This window comes from Lepisma saccharinum, chromosome 19, assembly GCF_977018435.1.
Source record: "Lepisma saccharinum chromosome 19, izLepSacc3.1, whole genome shotgun sequence".
Classification (NCBI taxonomy): Eukaryota; Metazoa; Arthropoda; class Insecta; order Zygentoma; family Lepismatidae; genus Lepisma; species Lepisma saccharinum.
The window spans coordinates 60,581,006-60,601,228 of record NC_139247.1 but is presented as its reverse complement, the minus strand read 5'-3'; the positions used below and the strand labels follow the sequence as shown (position 1 = coordinate 60,601,228).

The window sequence follows — 20,223 nt, the reverse complement described above, 5'->3', positions numbered from 1 at the left end:
GTGTATATACAAACAGTTTATGTTAACAAAAAGCTTCGAAAATACTCCGAAATTGCAGGTTATAACTTTCGTGGGCCATTGTTTGGGATCAAATACCTCCGTTATTTGTGCTTTCCTAACGCTGGAACCACTTTTACATTACGTAAAACATTGAAATCTGTCGATTAAAAAAAATCGACGTAATTTTCGAGGGGGTACAGTAGGTAAACGGCCCCATAGAAAGAAGCAGGGTGAGTTTTGTTTCATTCATATGGTTATTCTCTCTCTCATGTCGTGTTTGTTTGATTGATTTAGGTTATTTTACTTCGCTTTTCTTCCACTTGGATAATCGCGACGATGCGAATGAGTGATATGATGAAATTGAAAGTAATTTTTTTCACAAAAAGGACAAGCAAGAAATTAATTTATTGCGTGGACAAACTTTTAGTTAACATACTGCGTATTATTGGTTATTATAGTCGACAGTTTATATTCAATATTTCTATGATTTTTTTTATAGAAAAGTCTTGTTAATCAGTAATCACTTCATGGCAGGTATAGGGTTTTCCAATAAGAACGATATGATTTTACAATGAAATAAAATAGAAACTATTTCAGATACAACCAAACTTTTTATATTATTTTGAAACAGTTTATTACATTATGATTTGAATAACACATCATTTAAGTATCCACCTCGACTTCGTGCACACGAGTGAATTCGATGAACCCAATTTTCGATGATTTTGTGTGTGCAATAACTCGGGCCTAATGTCACGAATGCAGCGTTTGATGTTCAATTTTAAGGCATCAAGGGTTCGTGGTCTGTTTGCATAGACTATACATTTCAAATAACCCCACAAGAAAGCAATCTAAAGGAGTTAAATCACAACTTCTTGGAGGCCAACTAACAGTTGCATTTCTTGAAATTATCCTTTCACCAAACTGTTCTTGCAATACGTCGATAGTGGTATTAGCAGTGTTGTTGGAACCACAATTTCATCTAAATTTGGTCACAAAAAATCTGTTAACATCAATCGGTACCGCTCACCAGTCACTGTAACTGCATCTCCTACCTCGTTTTGGAAAAAAAAAAAATGGTCTGATGATGCCACCATGCCATAAACCACGCCACAAGGTGACCTTTTGCGGATTGAAGGCCTTCTCGTGAATCTCGTGTGGATTGTTTTCACAAGAAACACGACAATTTTGTTTAATATATCCACTTAACCAGAAATGAGCTTCATCTGAGAAGATAATTTTTTGCCCAAAATTATGATCCGTTTCAAGTTCAATGGAACGTATATTTTCATAATTTTTTTTGGATAATAACCAAACGTTCTTGAAGTGTGTATTTAGCCATGATGAATTGTCACAGTATTCTAAATACAAATGACAACTAATGACAGTTATAACATTTGAAGCATAGTTGCCAGTTCATTTCAAAATCATATCATTCTCATTGGAAAACCCTTTTATTACAGAAAAGCTTGTCCCTTATACTCATCCCCTTCCAAACAGTCTATTGCGCCTTGTAATAAAGGGGTTCCGGGTTCGATACCCGGTGGAGGCACATAGTGGTTCGGATCCCACTTTAAACTGTAGGTCCAGTCCCGATCAGCTTTACTGTGCATAAAGTGGACTTTAAACACCAAATCAATCAAATGAATTTGTACCCCTCAAGTAAAAAAAAACCCGCCTCCGTCACTGCATAGTACTTCGAAATATATTGAGATTTGGAAGTTCTCTCAGATCGCTACTCTCCCGCTCCGAACAGTGGAATCGTCTCTTTTAAACATCTCATCTCGCCGCCAGCTGCTGTTCTGGAAAGCTCTCCAGGTCGTAGTCGGATGTTTGTTTCCAAGCAAGCGTCGGAATTCTTTTTTGGACTCCATAAATCAACGGGTTTCCTTACTCGCGCCCGTTACGCCGAGTATGTCGATCAGCTGAAGCCATGGCTCCCCCGCTGGGAGCAGTTTGTGCGTCTCCCTTAAAGTGGATCTGACGACATCTCTTCAGAGTTCGACTTTGCAACATATGCGTCGCGTTTGAGTTAACTGTAGCATGTGCCGTCCTTGACGTTATTTCTTGGCGTTTAATGCTGCTGATGTGCTCCAGAAGCGGTGTTGCCTTGTAGTCTACTTCATGTTCACGATAGGGCAATCGGAACTGGACCTACAGTTTAAATTTGGAACCGAAACACTGTGCCTCCAGAGGGAATCGAACCCGAGACCCCACGACGGAGTAGGTTTTTGTTTAACTGTGTATTCATTTTACTCCTCACATCTGATCGTTCAGTTTATCGTGGCAATAAATGGGAGGAACTACGATAACGACATACAATAATAACTGAAGCGAATGTAGAATATAGATAATGTCTCCAATTTCGTTAATATTTGGTATACTAACTAAATTTGGCCTTCTAATCACGAATCTGGTGTTAAAATGCGGGTGTCACGTCTGGAAATCGTGAAAAAAGCTGATGTAAGTTGAGATTTTTTTAAAAGCTGTATAGCATTGTTTTACGAACAAAATTTTAACTAAGCTAGCCTAACCTAACCGGAAATGGTTCGTGGGGCTATCCGTGAATGGTTTGTGAGGCTACCCGTGCATAATGTAAAATTTCTACACGTGACCCCCGCATTTTAACAGAGTCGTGATTAGAAGGCCAAATTTAGTTAGTATACCAAATATTAACGAAATTGGAGACATTCTCTGTATTCTATATTCTTACCTAATAACTATTTAAATCCATCCCTGGCCGCCTATTTTGTAAGACAATACGTTAATGTGTAGAGCATTAATGCCAGCTTGGTTCCTGTTTGCAGTGTGATATATTGTTTGTATAAAACAGTAGAAGTGTAGATTAGAATTGATTCTGGGTAAGGAGATGTACCCAACTGATATTCGCCCCTCCCAACTGTAACTTCTGAATCCGCTACTGACTCCCCCTCCTCTTGAAACAGGCAAGAGGAGGTGGCGCAGGTGGGCATTCTTCCCTTGTGCGTTTTTTCAAGGTTCACGAAAGATTCTGTTCAGTCCCTTTGTTCTGTAGCCTTCATGTCATCATCTCTCCCTCTGGGCCACTGGGCGATTCAGTGACCATACCCAGAGGACGGTTGGCTGTGGCAACGCTTTCGACTATCCGTGGCACGCGCTGTGGTTTCGGTTGGGATGGGCCAAGGACATTACCGTGGCGAAAAGAATAGCTGAACCTACTGTAAAATGGATTTAAACAAACAAGATCAACTCCTACAAAAGGAGGTCCAGGGGGTTCTTCCCCCCCCCGAAAGACTTACCAAGTCCAAAATTATAAGAAAAATACTTGTTTACCGTTGTTTTACATGATTATAATTATACATCTTTGTGTTGACAATGCCTACAAAACTTCATGCGTACCACTCACTGCTACAACAATACTCATAAAAATAATGATCACACCAGGAACCTTACTTTTCACATGCTGGACCTAACAATCTATGTGGGAGTGAATAAATAATCAATTTTAAATTGTTCTTGTCATTAATTTCTTTGGTAGGACAGCTGTTTTTATACAAATTTTACTGATTTTAACTAGACACACTAGATAATGAATATATGCTGTTACATCTTCATTCTTATATCAAATTTTTTACCTGCTCAGGTATTATTATTATTATTATTATTAATTGAACTATAATAAGAAACAACAATCTTTACCTACAAATTACAAATTTTACTGTTATCACATGTGAGACAGTTATGTCTGTGCATAGAGTGGACTGAACAGAGTAAATGTGCACTGGAGGCACTTTACCCGAGACAATGTGGCTACATAATTGTGGTGATAGCACTTTGAGCACTTGCATCTTTAAACCTGACTGTACTACCATATCTTTGTTCAAAACTGTTCGAAATGGATCCATAGTGGCAGAACGACAGTGAAGTCATGAAGATTAGCATTCACTGTAGTCTCTGAGCACTGGTGAAGAGACCCACGCCTCTCTGAGTGGATAATGACATGTTTTGACGAGTCGCACCTTAGTCTTGGTTTTTATGTGGAAATGACGCGGTAATGTAATTATTACGTTTTGGACATCACGTTACAGCAGCATCGTGACCTTGAGTCACGGAACACAGCAGATGGAAGCTGGGAAGGGGAAGGCTAAGGAGGGGATGCCATTTCAGACTGTTTCACTCTTCCTTGCTTCTATTGTCCAAGGATCGTGAGCTGGAAAATGGCAACAAAAGTGACTACGGAGAACGCAAGACAACACAAACACGCCGCTAATTTGTTCAGCACCCTCGTGTCTTGCATGCGCGAAATTTGAATCAGTGACACGCAGATGTAACCAGAGTTGGCAACACATTTTTCGCGGAATATATTTTCCACTGACGACAATCCAGTAAGATCACTAGACATAATAGAACCTAATTTTACCGTGATCAAAATCTCACTTTTGCATACATACGCATGCAACGCTGTACCTAACCTCGACCAACATCTTTACGGATCATTTGAAACTGATGATCATTTCTTCGCCCTTAATTCAGTGGTTTACTCACGACTTGGCTACGGAAGGATCTGGGTTCGAGTCAGGCTTGGGCATATAGGCGTGCGTTCGGAGGGCAAGGCGGGCCTTCCCCCCTAATGTTTTCATTTAGATATTCAGTGTAGAGATTTTATCCCATTAGTAGACAATATTGAACAAGACTTTTGCCCTACCTCCTAATCAGAGAATGTGCGCACACCTATGCTTGAGCATTGGTGTTCCTTTTATCTAACCATACATCCTCATCGCCACGATTAGCCCAGAGAAGCAACGTAAAATATGAAAAATGCAGTTCAGAAGTTGTTCCACCAGAGGGGATCGAACCAGGGAAGGCCAGTTGCCCGATTGAGAATCACTGCTTTAGTCGAATTGGATCCGAAATAACCTCGAGTTCTACCGAGGAAAATTGCCAGAATCTGCATTTCCAAATGAGACATTGAGATACTACCAAGAACAATATATTTCTTACAGGCTGCTTTGATCTCTCTACCTTCACTAGCAACCGCAACACACTTAAGTTTCCCCTGACCTCGGGGGTTTATTAAGCAGAAATCACAAATCATTTTTTTTTTCTGGAAGAGCGTTACATAATCTTCCCGTTCGGTGTGGCCTTGGTGAGCAACTGATTACAGAGCAATGCAAAGGAGACACCTTTTTATATCCCTTTGTTTCAGCTGGCGATAACGCTTGCATTTATTTTGCCAAGGAAGAAGCAAATCCAATCTCTTGTTGTCATCTTTTAGGGAGCTTTCGAATCGAGGTGACACGTGCCACTGGAAACGAACCTTCAGAAATGAATGCAACCTTTTGTACCGAAGTGACGCAACAAGCTACACGTGCCGCTTGTGTGTAGCTCGGACTGGACTTTTTACTCAATATCGCCTAGGTCTGCTGGTTACTCATGCGTAATGAATGTTTCATGCAGACTGGAGGCGTCCGTATCGCTTGCCACTGTTTTGTAGAATCCTCGAGTCGATTTGGTCTAAAAGCTCCCTTAGGGAACTATCAGACCGAAGCGACAGGAGGTTTCACATCGAAGTAAGAAGCGACACGGGCTGCACATGCGACACTCAAGCGACATGTGCAGCTAGTAGCTTCTCGTGCCACTTCTGTACGAAATCCTGCCGTTGTTTCCGAAGGTTCGTTACCAAGTGAGGCCTCCCCGATGGCGCAGTGGTAGCGTCGTCGCATTGTAATCAAGAGGTTCCGGGTTCGATACCCGTGGAGGCACATAGTGGTTCGGATCCCACTTTAAACTAGGTCCAGTCCCGATTAGTCTTACTGTGCATAAAGTGGATTTAAAACACTAACTCAATCAATCAATCAATCGGTGACACTTGCTCCTTGTCGCGACGGTATTGAAGCTTCTCTAGGAAGACTTCACCCAGAAGCGACACGTGTCGTTTGAAAATTTCACCAATGGACTAGAAACTTGTGCAGCATGTTATACCGCTGTGGGGTGAACCGTTGATTGGTTCGCCTCAGCTGACATACGTCACTTCGGTGTGAAATCTCCGTGTGAGCACTAATTACGCTCCACAATATCCGAATTAGGTTGCAACACTTCTTGGTCAAGCCTCGAAAGTGTTTACGTACAGGTACTTGTTTTCCCCGGGTTCGATACCCGGTGGAGGCACAAGTGGTTCGAATCCCACTTTAAACTGTAGGCCCAGTCCCGATTAGCCTTACTGTGCATGAAGTGGACTTACAACACAAAATCAATCAAACGTACTTGTTTTCGACAATTTTCGGCTTGTTTTGCATTATACCCACGTACATCGACACATATTTACAGGGAAGTAAAGACGTTGATATGAAATTGATAGCAAACCATATTATTTCGAGTTTATTATTAATATTCTGTCCTTCAGCTACAGTAACCGATGACACCATCGTGCAGCCCCCTTCCGGCAGTATATTTATCACATGGGACTGTTTTTTGTACCATGTATATTTTTCGAGGTATTCATTTTCTTTATAAAATGGACCACCCTGTATATGTTATTTTGGCTGTAGATGGACCTCCTCTCCAGTTCAAAATTTTTTAGATAGAAACAAATGACTGTATTTTCTTATTCCCGCAGTATGGACGTGGCACTGTGTCAGATGGCAATGGTTTGAACGGAAGCTGTTCTTCCCACATCCACATAAGGGCCGGGACGAAGCTGGTCGCCGTTCCTGCTTCCGTGCCTGACGAGGCGGCTGTGCTCGCCAACTGCTCTCTCTCCACGGTGATGTGCGGAGTCTACAAAGCCTTGCAGAAGACTCCGCTAGGGTCGAAAACGGCGTTGGTGCAGGTTAGTACGCTCTCGACATCTTTTGTCCATTTTTTAAAGCACATCGACAGATGCTTTGGTTTACGGAGCCTGTGGAGCTGAAATGTTTTATAGACTGCCATAGCTTCTATATTTCCTTAAGTGTTTACGCAATTAGCATTCTAAAAATCCATTTGGAAGAATGGTGTTGACTCTACCACCTTTTCTAATTATTTCACATGAACATATTCGAGACAAATCAATATATATATATATATATATATATATATATATATATATATATATATATATATATATACACACACACAGGGTGTTACGTTGGAATCAAGGACGTATTTAGAGTGTGGGTTCAGGGGGTTCAGAATTAGGTTGCAACACTTCTTGGTCAAGCCTTGAAAGTGGTCCAGGCTCCCCGAAAGCGCTGTCATGTAGTAAATGTAAATAATAAATAAATACTTGTTTACCGTTTGTTTTTAATGTTTTGTATTGCTAGTGGTCTACGATTAATGAACATTAAACATTATTAAATCATCTACGACTTACAAGACGACACGAAAATTTATGTAAATATAGTATTATCGTTTCATATATTATTCATAAAATAATATTTTTTACTTTACTTTCATCAGCTGAATGAGAATCTTTTATTCTATTTATAAATCTTGCAGTTTTATATTTATTCTGACATTTGTCTTGGGAAGAACAGCTGATTTTATACGAATTTTAACGGTCTTATTCAGAAATAAGCTAGATAATGAATAATGGTGCTATTTCTATATATAACACCATTTTTTACTTACTAATGTAATAATAATAATAATAATAAATATCATACCCTTACTAATAAATAATAATAAAAATGTTGCATGTGTGACACTTGGTTAACAGATGCGGAACCCTCCCAAAATATATTTCTACATATGTGCCTGGTTTGATTGTATTGTATCTAGATTCAAGCTGTTGAAGAAAAGAATCATGATAAAATGAAACAGGTTTCTTTTGAATCAAAAGTTTACCAGATTAATTTTCATCAAAGAGTGGCTGCGTCTAGAGCTTCTCTGCACTGTTACCAACTTACCTCTTTTGCAATCAAATCTGACCACATCGTTCTCTTAACTCTGAAAATGATGAAGTATTCCAAGCACAGGTGGACCCTGAATTTGCATTTAAATCGGTAAGGGGTGGGTTCAACTGCTGAAAAACATTTTTGAGGGAAAAAATTGTCCTATTTTCTTCAGTAAAATGAAGTCAAAATGACCTCCATAACCCCAAATCTTTCTGCATGGACAGAAACCTAAACCTACATCACATTTCCATTTCTTGGGGCTTTGGCTCGACCCATTCTATAGTCTCTAAAGGCAGGTGGTCCTAAGTTCGAATTAAGACGCAACGAAAGTCCGGACAAGGGTTAAGCGGAACATCCAACATTTTGCCAACATAAATGCATTCAGTGGTACATTCTAGAGGAACGCCCTGTATATCTGAGACAGGTTATCACATTCTTCCATTAAATACATGTCGTTGCTTTCTTCAGGGCACTGGACTTCTCGGCGTTCTGGCATGCGCAGTGTTACACGAAGAAGGCTTCCACGTGTTTTGCACGGACCCCAACGTCAATGGACTTCACATGGCAGCTCGCTTCGGTGCCCAGCCTGTTGCTAAGCAACCAGGTAAAAAGATGCCTTTTTTACTTCAAATTGAGCACACACATTCAGTTATCGACTAAAGGATGCAATACTACAGTATTCACAACTGAAGGAGACATTATGGTCTCCATACTGAAGTAGAACCCACTGTATATTTCGTGAGTCATAGTTGGAGGAAGAACATTTTCACCTGAGGTTGAAGGATAGTGGTAATAATTCTAAAGCAGGTTGGAACCACTGCAACAACGAATTTTCAATAGCATACAGCGGTCGCATCGCATTTTGCAGCATGTTCCAAGAATGGAGGACAAGAATAACGAAGTAGGCTATCTTCTTTATCTACAGCATATATATTAGTAGTTTCTTCATAAGAAAGAACTCTTTCTGAAGATGAAAGGCGAATAGAAATATTGATGAAGGCTACATACTGTGTTCTTTTGTCAGTTATTTTCATCTTGTCCACCTGGCAACCTTGGGAAGGGATAAATTGTCATCCTAAATATCATATATTTCACACATTAACTTCATTTCGGTTATTTATTATAAAGAACTGATAATTACTAGTAAGACTGGCACAGTCGTTGCATGAACATGACTTCAAACTGAAGCAGTATTTCTGGGAGAACAAATACCTTCCTTGCCCCTTCTCCGGGTAAAAATAAATCCTTACTTGGAAAATAAATACTTCGGACATTCGCTATACCGTCAATCTGTGTTTTTAACTTTTCGGCCTGTCTGTTCCAGGACCTCTACACCTGAATCCCCCACCGGAAGAGGTGGATGTTGTGGTGAAGGCGTGCTGGTCATCTGACGTCGTTCCTCTGGGACTTCGTGCGCTCAGGCCAGGCGGTACCTATTTGATGTTGGGACCAACGGAAACAGTCACGTTACCTGAACAGATGGCTGCCCATAATTTTTCAATATTAGGTATTTATTTTTCTTCACTCATCTCTTACTATTCTACTTACCCTTTTTTTAGTTCTTCCAGAGTATATAGCCATGTACTTATATTTAACCAATGAGTGCATATTTGTTATTTCAATTAAAACTTGATATGGTGTGACTCTCCCGTACGCATCCAAATGTCAACCTCTCTTCGAGACTCCTCGATGGCGCAGTGGTAGCGTCGTCGTCTTGTAATCAAGGGGTCCCGGGTTTGATACTCGGTGGAGGCTCGTAGTGATTCGGATCACTTTAAACTGTAGGTCCAGTCCAGATTAGCGTTACTGTGCATAAAGTGGACTTAAAACACCAACTCAATCAATCAAAGTCAACCTCTCTTCCACGTACTACATTCTAGACTGCACTCTTGCAGATTGAGGCTTTGGCACCAGGACTCACACAGCCAGAATAATCTGCAAGGTTCGTGTTGTGTGCTATCCGTGTGTACTGTACTTGTGATTGTCCTTTCATCTTATCACCTTTCATCCTCAGCTTCCGATACAGAATGTGACAGAAGAACGAAGTAAAATAACAAATAAATCAATCAATCAAAGGAGACGAACTTGTTGAGACTTGTTGGAGTGAGCATTAGGTCACTATGAAATACTTTGAAACTCTCCTTGGAAATATTCACCCTACTCCTCTTGGAATATCATTGTAATATTCACAACTCTTATCTCAAAGTTTTGAGACTCAAAGTTAAGCTGCAAAACTATTCAGCAAACTGTTCTCTTATTTCAGTTTTGGCCATTGGAAAACTGATAGCATGTACTCCAATCAGCGGCAAGAAATTTCAAAGAGTTACTGTGGCCTATGAGACAAACAATTATATGTCGCATACAATAAGTAAACTCTTAGCAACCAGACGATCTAGTACCTTTTACTTCTCCATTCCATTATTATTTTATCGTCAAGGGGTCCCGGTTTCGATACACGGTGGTGGCACATAGTGGTTCGGATCCCAGTTTGAACCGTAGGTCTAGCCACTAGCGTATCTGTGAATAAAGCGGACTCGAAAATCACTTTTAATCATGAATTAGAAAACAAGCCGTAAACTAAGTATTAGAAATCATGAGTTTTCAAATTGACAACTTTCAACGAGTGCAAGTGTTGCAAAATGCAATAACATTTTATGAATTAGATTTCCGTGGGAAGGTCCAGTTCTGATTTGTCTATCTGCACATAAAATGAACTATGAAACTTTGGAAATTTGTACTTAGGTAGAAATAGAAATGATCTTTATGCAGCTTGAAAGGGAAACCAAATGGAACGATCAAATAGCATTTTCGTCATGAGTAACGGAAGCTTAGGGCTTGTGAGGCCGAAGTAGAACATTTGAAAATTTCAACAGTTTGTGAACAAATTAACATAATTTCCCAACCTGTCCCATTTTACATTCCCAATATCAAGTATTGATAGTTTTTATAGCGAATCTATCCAGTGTTACTGAACAAATTTGACACGGAAGAAACTTGGCAACAGCAGTTTTTCAACCCGCCCAGCCCTTTTGAATCCGACCCGAATCGGAAGCTGCTAATGCCTGCGGAACGACAATGGCGGAGGTGGATATTACCCCGGTCTCTCTAATTGGGTCATAACAAGAGGGAACTTGTAATTGGAACAGAACATAGCCTTTGCAAATTGGGAAAGAAGGGGTGCGCTGTCTGGAATGGCAATTATGTGGCCGAGGCAGGAACCTTCATGTAATGAGTTCGATCGGATAACAGGGCGGGCTAAACAAGTAACGAAGTTGAGCATCTGAATCACTCGTATGGATTTTGAATTCGGTGAGATAGAACGGATTGTATGCGTGTGTGTAAATATGTTGTACAGCTATAATTCCAGTGCATCAGAGAATTTCGTCTGCGCTGAAGAAATGACTGTGTCTATTGTATTTCTTATGGTAACTTATAACATTCAGGGTGGCCTCACGGGTTGACCGTTGTCATACCTACCTAGATTATCTTTTTCTCTATTCTTCCTCCGTTTCTTTACCCCTTTTCTTTGTTCTGTTACTCGTATCACTTTTCATATTTTTCTCTAATACTTTTTCTTTTTCTGTTTCTCAAAGGTTTTCTCTTTCTCAATCATCTTTTTTTTGCTTTCTATCGTTCTCTTCCTACATTTCTCTATCCTTTTTTTTACAAATTTTTCTATTTTACTATCTACGTATTTCTTTCTATTTTTCTATGCACTTTTGTTTCTCACACTTTCTATCTTCCTCCCTCTTTGTCAATCTTTTCTTCTGCCTTTTCCCCATTTCTTTATTCCTTGATCTCTTTCCTCCTTTTGTTTCTCTATTTGCCCATTTCTTTATGCCTCTGTTGTGTAACTTCCTTTCTTTCTTTTCTCTTTGTCAATCATTCTTTCCTTCTGTTTTTCTTGCTTCCTACATTTATCTATCACTTTTGTGCTCTTTTTCCTCCTTTCTGATCTGTCAAGTTCTTTATATTTTTATTTTTACTTCTATTTCTCAAACTTCCTTTCTTTCTCACTCGTCTTTTCTTTCCTTCTTCCTTGTTCCATTTCTCTCTCTCTCTCTTTCCTCCTTTGTTCTACCCTTTTCTTTATTTCTCTTTCTGCCTGTTTCTCAATATTTATTTCTTTCCCCATTTTATTCGTCTGCTTCTTCCTTTCCTTCTCTCTCTCTCTCTCTCTCTCTCTCTACTTTATTTATTTCTCTGTCTGTTCTGGATTTTGTGTCTTTGTCTCTCGTTATTCATCCTTATTCTTATTCCTTCTTGTATGATTGTACTCTACCATAATTGATTTTGAACATTTCTCATGCTAGGGCTAAGACTATTACACAATGGGTTAGACCCTACCTATCCCCCCTGGTGGCTACGCATCTGTCGTCTTTATAAGGAAATAGTTCAAGTTAGGTTTGCAAACTACAGTAATCTTTGTAGCTTTAGCCAGGGACAGATAACTGAACACGTCTGGATCATAGCCGAAATCCCTTGTTACATTTGTTTAAATCTTCCATATATCTTGCTATTCACAGCATCTCTTCATTTTCTTGTTAAAAGCCACAATGAACGTTAACTATTCACTGATATAGAGCAAAATTTTGTACTGTCTGTATATTAAGTGACATTTCCAAGAAAGATAAAGGAGGTGAAGGGGCGAATCGCCCCTCTAAATGTGTTTTTCAACATCGCTAGCAATTTTATTTCAATATAAATAAAGAAGTATAAAAGCTTTATATAGCAATATTTCAGCTCTATTTACGAATATTTCATCAGACTCAATGATTTTACAATTGTGTTCTTTCTACTCAGATTAACAATACTCATAATGTTACAATTACTTTAACAATTGTAGATAAAATAAACATAATTTAAATTTGTCAGTTTAACAATTATTATAAAAGAGCTTTGTGAAAGTAATTATAAAATCTGAATCATTGTTGGCCGGTGTAGAAAACGTATCATTACTAAAAATTACTTTGCCTGATGAAAGCTTCATAAGTTAGGCCGAAACATTATTAAATAAAGATTTTATGATAGTTTATTTGATTGAAATAAAGATATTAATGACAGTAACCTGCAATGTACGCAACCAAAAATAATTTGCCAGTCTTGTAAAATACATAGGTTGCGTGTATATATACATTACTATTCTGTAAAGCATCTTTTGAATTTTGTATCGATATAATTTTATTAATTTATCAATTGCGATTTGCATCAAATAACTAATAAAAACTAACCCCTTGAAAAAGGATTAAAAAAGGCTTTGCAGATTAGATTAGCAGCCGTGAAACGATATTGAAACGTGCACGAGAGACCAAAAACCAGTTTTTTCGTAGTCAACCAGCGCATGGACACGACTCGGCGGCATGCAATTAAGAACGGAGCATCTCCAACAACCGGCCAAGAGTTTTAATTAAAATCCTCGGCCTCAGAGCTCCCCAATTGCCGAGAAAGACTGCGCAATCGTACCTAGTTACGCGTCTCACCGGTAGATGGAACTGGCAGTACTGCTGGAACTTGGGCCGTCGGTAAAAAAAAAAAAAGAAAAAAAAGGCATGAATGAAGTGGCTATACATCGTTATAAACTTTGACGGGGTATATGAAGGTTTGACCCAGATTTTCTTCAACGCCAGTTACATGAAAAGATTAAAAACTGAGCGCTGGCTAAACAAATAACTTCTGGAAGTCGCCATTGTTATACGTCTGCTTCTGAAACTAAAATAGGAAGTGGCACAGTATGCTTACGTGGGTTGATTCAGGCGAATGTAACCAGTGTTGCCACAGAGTGCAACCTTTTGCAAGGGTTCAAATTTCCATTTTACGTCCATTTATCCCTTTCATGTAAAGAAATCATATCACATAATAATAATAATAGTTACTGGTACTTCCTTCGGCTTATCACATACAGCCAAACCCTTCGCTATCGCGCCAGATGTTTCAGATTCGAACCCTGTTCAGGCATGAATTTGTATTCTCACCCATTTCATAAGGTTTTATTTATGTCCATTGTTGCTATTAACGGAATATGTAGACAAGTAACGTAAAATAAACAAAATGTAAATAGACACGTAGGCTTATACTCTAAAGAAGTGGAGAAATAACAACCTTATCTGTACAGATATTAAGTTTATATCCTCAATTTTACCTGAAATTTTGGCACATTTAATCAAATTTCCCTGCAAAAGGGAACTTTCCTCTCATGTGGCAACACTGAATGTAACAGGCGATCGATTTTTTGGTCGTGTGGCAAGGGATCACCTCGTGAGAGTGTAACAAATAATTACTTTCAACGAACCTAATAGGTGGCATATAAAGCAAAGTAATATCCCATTTACTAAATAATGTTAAAGTTTAGTTATTTTTAACTCTTTTTCATCTCATAATTGAAGACGAATTACGAATGGTTAAAGCATGAGGAGCTAACATAACGTAATGAAAATATAGTAAATGTGAATGCCATTTTCTGTGAAAGTAACTTTTCTGTAATGGGTACAATGTAGATGACAATATAAATTTTCTGACAAAAGTCGATTAATAGGAATAGAAACCAACACTGTAATGTAATTTCCTTGTTACAATTATTAAATTTATTTTTACTTAGAAAGTATTTCTTTCTCTTGCAGGGGTGTCGAGCTATTTGCCACATCAGCTGGAACAAGCAGTGGACTTCTTGGGAAATACGGTTCACAAGTTTCCTTATAGTGATCTGCTTAGTCCTGCATACAACCTTTCAGAATTCCAGGTAAATATTCTGAAGATCATTCTAGATTTACTGTTTCATTACTGCTCGAGTTGGTATCGAGATGAGACGCGACTGCCAGTGTCTAGGTCTCGTGATACAGGGTAATTCAAAATGAATGGTACCAAAATAAAGCATATATGTGACTGCTGTAATGAATGTAATTCACAATTAACGATATAATATGAAAGGTAAACTCATCAAATTACTTGGTACACAAACTACAAGTTTTTACGGACATTTCACAGATGTTCCATGGGACTTCGTAGGTAAGTCGAGTCGCACGAATGTTTTCAACCACTTCGTTCTTGACAGATGGCCGTTCTGTGCTTTCTCCCTTTCATAAGCATCCCGTTTCCTCAAACTGTTTCACCCACCTTGCGATGTTATGGCGGTGAGGTGCTTCTTTGACAAATTTCGTCCGTAAATATGTGTGAACAACGGTTACCGATGAAGTTTTTGCGTATTGTAGCACGCAATAAGCCCTGTCTTTCGCTGATGCCGCCATTTTGATTGACGAGCTTGTTATGTTTCAGCGTTGCCAGATGAAACCTGGAAAGGTAAACTATCATGTTATGTCGATAATCATGAATTTAATTAATTACAGCAGCACAGAAATAGCAATAATTACAAGCAACGGGAACTTTAAGTACAGTTTAAATAGTGTAAGACAGAAAGTTAAATAATGACTCTCCACCTCTAACCTTGAGTGCACAAAGGTGTAATATCTGTAGGATTCCCCTCCCCCAAAACATTTTCATTCTGAGAAATTTTCTTTTGCAATAAACTTGTAAGAATATGGTAGCCAAAATAGCTCATATTTACAGATTTTCATGTTATTGATTTTTTTAATTTACTATATTTTTTTTAAATAAAAGGAATGACAAATTCCACATGCTGTTTCTATCTTTCTACTTCGGTAATTTTATGTCGTTTTTCACCTCTTGGGTTATTCGCGGCGATGACGAGAATGATGAACTGATGAAATGGATGATGTGATAAATACATCCTTATCTTACCCAGGACCTGAATCTCTGCCTTCGTAGCGTATGCGGACTACTCCGCCAATAGCTATGCGTTGTTTTGAATGTCATAGTAACAGTACATTATATTTGTTTGTATTTTTCTTATTTTTTCACGCTTCTGTACTACATTTGACAAATCGCAATGATGAGGATGAATGATAATTGAAATTAACGCAATGATGACAATAAGTCTTGTGGAGAGACGTTTAACCCTCAGTTCAGACTCTGTATTTTTATAATGTAAATCAGACTGTGGGGTCAAGTTTCACCCCTAATTGTCTTTAAGTTAACTTTTGTATAATTTTTTCAGTAAATGACACCAATTGATAACTGTTGCATTATAGTATATTTTTCACAACCTAAGGTACCTACATTAACATATTGAACTTTCTATTTACATAGTTTTATAGGAAATAACAAAAAATACATAAGGGAAGAAATATGAAAATGAAAACTTGAAGAAGATTGCTCAGAATTGTCAGTAAATTCACCAATTGATAACTGTTACATTACATTATATTTTTCACGCATCACACTGAAATAGAAAAAATAGTCAAGCACTATTAAACAACACAATGTTGTAAGACATGCTTTCTTACATTAATCAGTACAAAAAACTTTCCTCACACAAATCAGACACACGGGTAAAATTCGACCCCACTAACAAAAACAGCCAAGAATTCACGGGAAACAAAAAAAAAAATCTTCACATTTCACACCAGCACCTGACACCTAACACCCTTTTTGACAAAGTTACTGACTATCGTATATGATGATGAAAAAATTTCGAAATGCGTCTGTTTTTTAAAAAAAATTGGGTTAGAATTGAACCCACAGTCTGATTCCAGGGTTAAGTAAAAACAGAAGTGATTTTTTGTCAATGGATCATCCGTTATTGAATGACACAAAATCCCAACAACTCCGTACAGCGACTGTGACTTGCAGGGGTTCTCTTGCTTTCAGCATTAGGAAAACCCATCGCATGAAAAGATCGTGGCATACCACTAGTTACTTGGAAAATGACAGTATTAGTCCGTTCAATTTGTACCCTGCATTATTCAAAGCTATGCCTTAACTGCTGCAATAAAAACATTGGTTTTTACTCCCATCTTTCGGCAAAAATCGCAATTAGCTCATGCATGGGCTTAAAGCCGAGTTTCACCGTTCTACACACGCATTAGAAGAATCAACTCAAAAGAATTTTAAATTCATGTGGGATTTTTGTTTGTTTGTTTGTTGTTCTCTCCGCTTTTTTCCGATTTGCATGCTTGTTTTGTTCTCCTCTTCAACACTAGAGAGGAGAGAATCATTTATGAAAGCCATTTTCTTTGTTTTGGTATTTGCTTTTTTCATCTAACAGACCAGCGTGATTGTAGACAAGAGAAGTCGAGTCAGATTTTCTCGGTTGTTGTTTTTGACGAATCTTTGTTACGGTCTTTCGTCCATTTTTCAACAACTGGCTGTGGATTTCGGAAATTTCCAATTTAGAAAAACCCTTTGATGTAATGGCGCACCAAAAAACAGGAAAAAATGTAAGGGGAAAATTCGGAAAAGCTGAAAAGGAAAGTGCATGTTCCAGCAAGTATAATAATAACACAAAGCTTCTGTGGCATTGTTCGTGAATTTTGCTTTATCCCTTTGAGCTCTCAGCCATCTAGCAACAGAAAAATCATCTGAACAAAGTCCACACACTTTTTTCGCTGGTTGCGGAAGTTATATCCGTGGACCTGCTACTCAGTTCAGGAGGTTAGTGCGTTAATTTAGAGATACGTAGACCAGAATTCAAATATTTCCTTTGGAGGGGGGGGGGGGGTAGGCTTACCAACTTTTAAGAATAAAATTCTGGGAGATTTCTTTACAGCCTTCAAAGCTTTTAGATTAAAATGTTCTGGAAGACTAATGTCCTTAATATCAGCTGTTGTCTGTTTATGGTCTTGCTACTGTGAATACAAAATTAAATGAACTTTATCGAAACAACCTAACTCCCACAACGTATAAGTAAACAAAACAAAATAATATAGAGATACACAGACTCTTCTTAAGCCGTAATACTACATGGTCAATTCATACCAAATGGTCCAGCACTAGTTGCTTGATCATTAAAAAAGAAGTCGTATTTTTAGTAATACACATAAGCGAATTAATAACTTTATCCGCAAGACTTACTTGTAATTGTTCTTCTTACTTATTTTTGTTCTTGTATCTCCCATGAAAGGGAAGTTCAAAACGGACATTATTTTTCTTAAACTTGACTTCCTTTTAAAAATAGCGGTCATTTTGATTTCATGGTGTCCGGCATTTTTGGCCTTTTGCAGACAGTTGAGATAACTCAGCTAAGGAAAATGATAGAAAGCTGAGGTAAAAAGATTGTTTTCAGTACATTTCAAGCTACATTTTATGTTCAATACCTTTTTTTATCATCTCTAATGCAAATGACTAACATTTAGGGCCAAATCTGATATTGAGTTTTGAACAGAAGTCAGAGAAACACATACATTCAATATTTTGTCACAGAATATTTGAACTCTGTTACTGGTTTTCTCTTTTAGTTATAGCTATTTGAAAATGCTTGGTTTTCACTTTTTCAAAATTTGAGTCTCAATATCTCTGCTGGGGACCTAATAAGAAATTTGTATTTACAGCACACCAAAAGAAAATAAAGAGATAATTAAAAAATACTAAATCTCGCAATTCCGGTATATATCAGTGTTGTTTATTATTATGCACACAGTAGAGCACATTTGCATGATTTTGTATTGAATGCCACTCCGTTCTCTATCCCGCTGAGGTTGCCTGGGTATATATGTGGTATTCTTTTCTACTGCAGCCACATCTTTGTCGCTAATTTATCTAATACATCCTCCAGGATGTAATATAAGTGAGATAGCTAAACTAATATCGGATCAACTAGAGAGCATTCTCGCTCCACCACGTGCATCACTTTGAAAACCTGATTCTGGAGGCGGTTTATGCTCTCACGATAATTGCCAGTACCCGTCACAGCCTGGAAAAATGTTCAAATTACATCTAATGACAATGACATTGCCCTATCTTGAACGACAGTGTAACGGCATCGAGACAAATTGACACATTGGCTACATTGTTCCATACCACACGCATCGATTATTACCAGTGTTCGAATTGAAAGCAGGGTTGCCAGATTGTCGAGATAAAAATACGGAACAAAAATCGCAATCACAATTTGAAAATAAGGACAAAATTGCAAAAACACAGGAGATAGTCGTAATAAACATTTCTACTCACGTTTTCATCTCTTCGTAGCGGTTCACAGGGGCATCAAATGAGACCACAGGTGGGACAAACTGTTTTCAGGCGGGCTGTTCGTGGCATAGTAATACCTTCAAAGATTTTCTCTCCTTCCTTGTTTCTTCATCTTTTCTCTTTCTATCTTCTGTATTTCTTCCTTTATTTATATATTTTCATATATCTCTATTTTGTTCCGGTTTCTTTCTTCCTTCAATTTTATATTGTCATTTCTCAGTATTTTTCTTCCCATTCCTATCTTCTTTCTTCCTCTATTGTCTTTCTCTTCCCCTCTTTTTGTTCCTCTTCCTTTCTTCTCTTCCTTGATTTATTTCTCCTCTTTCTCTACCTTCCCCTCTTTTCTTCCTATTTCTTCTTCCATACCCCTCTTTTTGTTCTCTTTCTGCCTATTTATTTTTCTTCTTGCCTTTGTTTCCTTTTTCCTTCCAATTTCTTTCTTTTTCTCTTTGCCACTCTCTGTATTCCTATTTCTTTCTCCTCTTGATTACTCTTATTTCTTTGTTTCTCTCCCCCTCTTTCTTACTCTTTATTTTAGTTTATTTTTCTCTTCCTCTTTCTTTCCATATTTTTCTCTCATTCCCTCAGTTTCTATTTCTTTCTCCCTTACTTTTCTTCCCTTTCTTTGTTCCTATTTCGTTCGTTTCTCCCTTTCTTCTTTCCCTATCTTTCTCTATTTTTCTCTTTGTTCCTATTTCCTTACTTTTTCTTTTTTCATTTCCATTTTTGGAGCTCTAAAGTTTTGTAATCGTCGCACATAGGCGAAATCTCTACCAGTTGCTATTCTGCATATGTAGCAGACAGCAAAATTTGGGTTGGAATATTTATTTGGTTATTTGAACTGACTAAGCGCTGAGTATGTACTTTGTTAATAGTTGGACGCATATCTTGCGTCCACATAGTGTGATGTGTATACAGAATCAATAGAAGTATTTGTGAAAACCAGACTACTAGATGAACGCTATACAATATAATGCGCTTGCCAACCTGGCCAGTCAAAGCTGCTAAATTTCCAGTCTGGCGCTATGTATCTGTGACTTTCCATAACAAAATTCCAATGCCCTCAGACCCCACACGTAAATATCAAAACGTTGATCTGATTTAAAATATATTTTTCAATTGTATACGTTGCCGTAGCATTTTTTCCTCCGTTCACTCCCTTTTGATAGCGGAAGAGAAGAGAAAACTGACCAATTTTTCTCTCCGGATTTTTCTCCTCTGTCCATTCATTTTGGAGCCTGACGTGAATTGGACAATACGATTCCACACTATCATGTAACATCGTTTATGTGGCGGCAGGTTTCGACCCGACCGGAGGAAGGAATGCGGT

General features: G+C 38.1%; 1 protein-coding gene across 1 annotated transcript in view; it reads left to right on the top strand.

Annotated features, from left to right (window-relative positions):
- The window catches only part of LOC146002877 (uncharacterized), a 69,472-nt gene that overhangs the window by 27,290 nt on the left and 21,959 nt on the right, over window positions 1-20,223 (top strand). Inside the window, exons 3-6 of the mRNA XM_083140905.1 lie at window positions 6,596-6,808; window positions 8,322-8,457; window positions 9,178-9,360; window positions 14,471-14,589. Of these exons, the coding sequence (XP_082997031.1) occupies window positions 6,596-6,808; window positions 8,322-8,457; window positions 9,178-9,360; window positions 14,471-14,589 (651 nt within the window). The remainder of the gene's footprint in view (window positions 1-6,595; window positions 6,809-8,321; window positions 8,458-9,177; window positions 9,361-14,470; window positions 14,590-20,223) is intronic.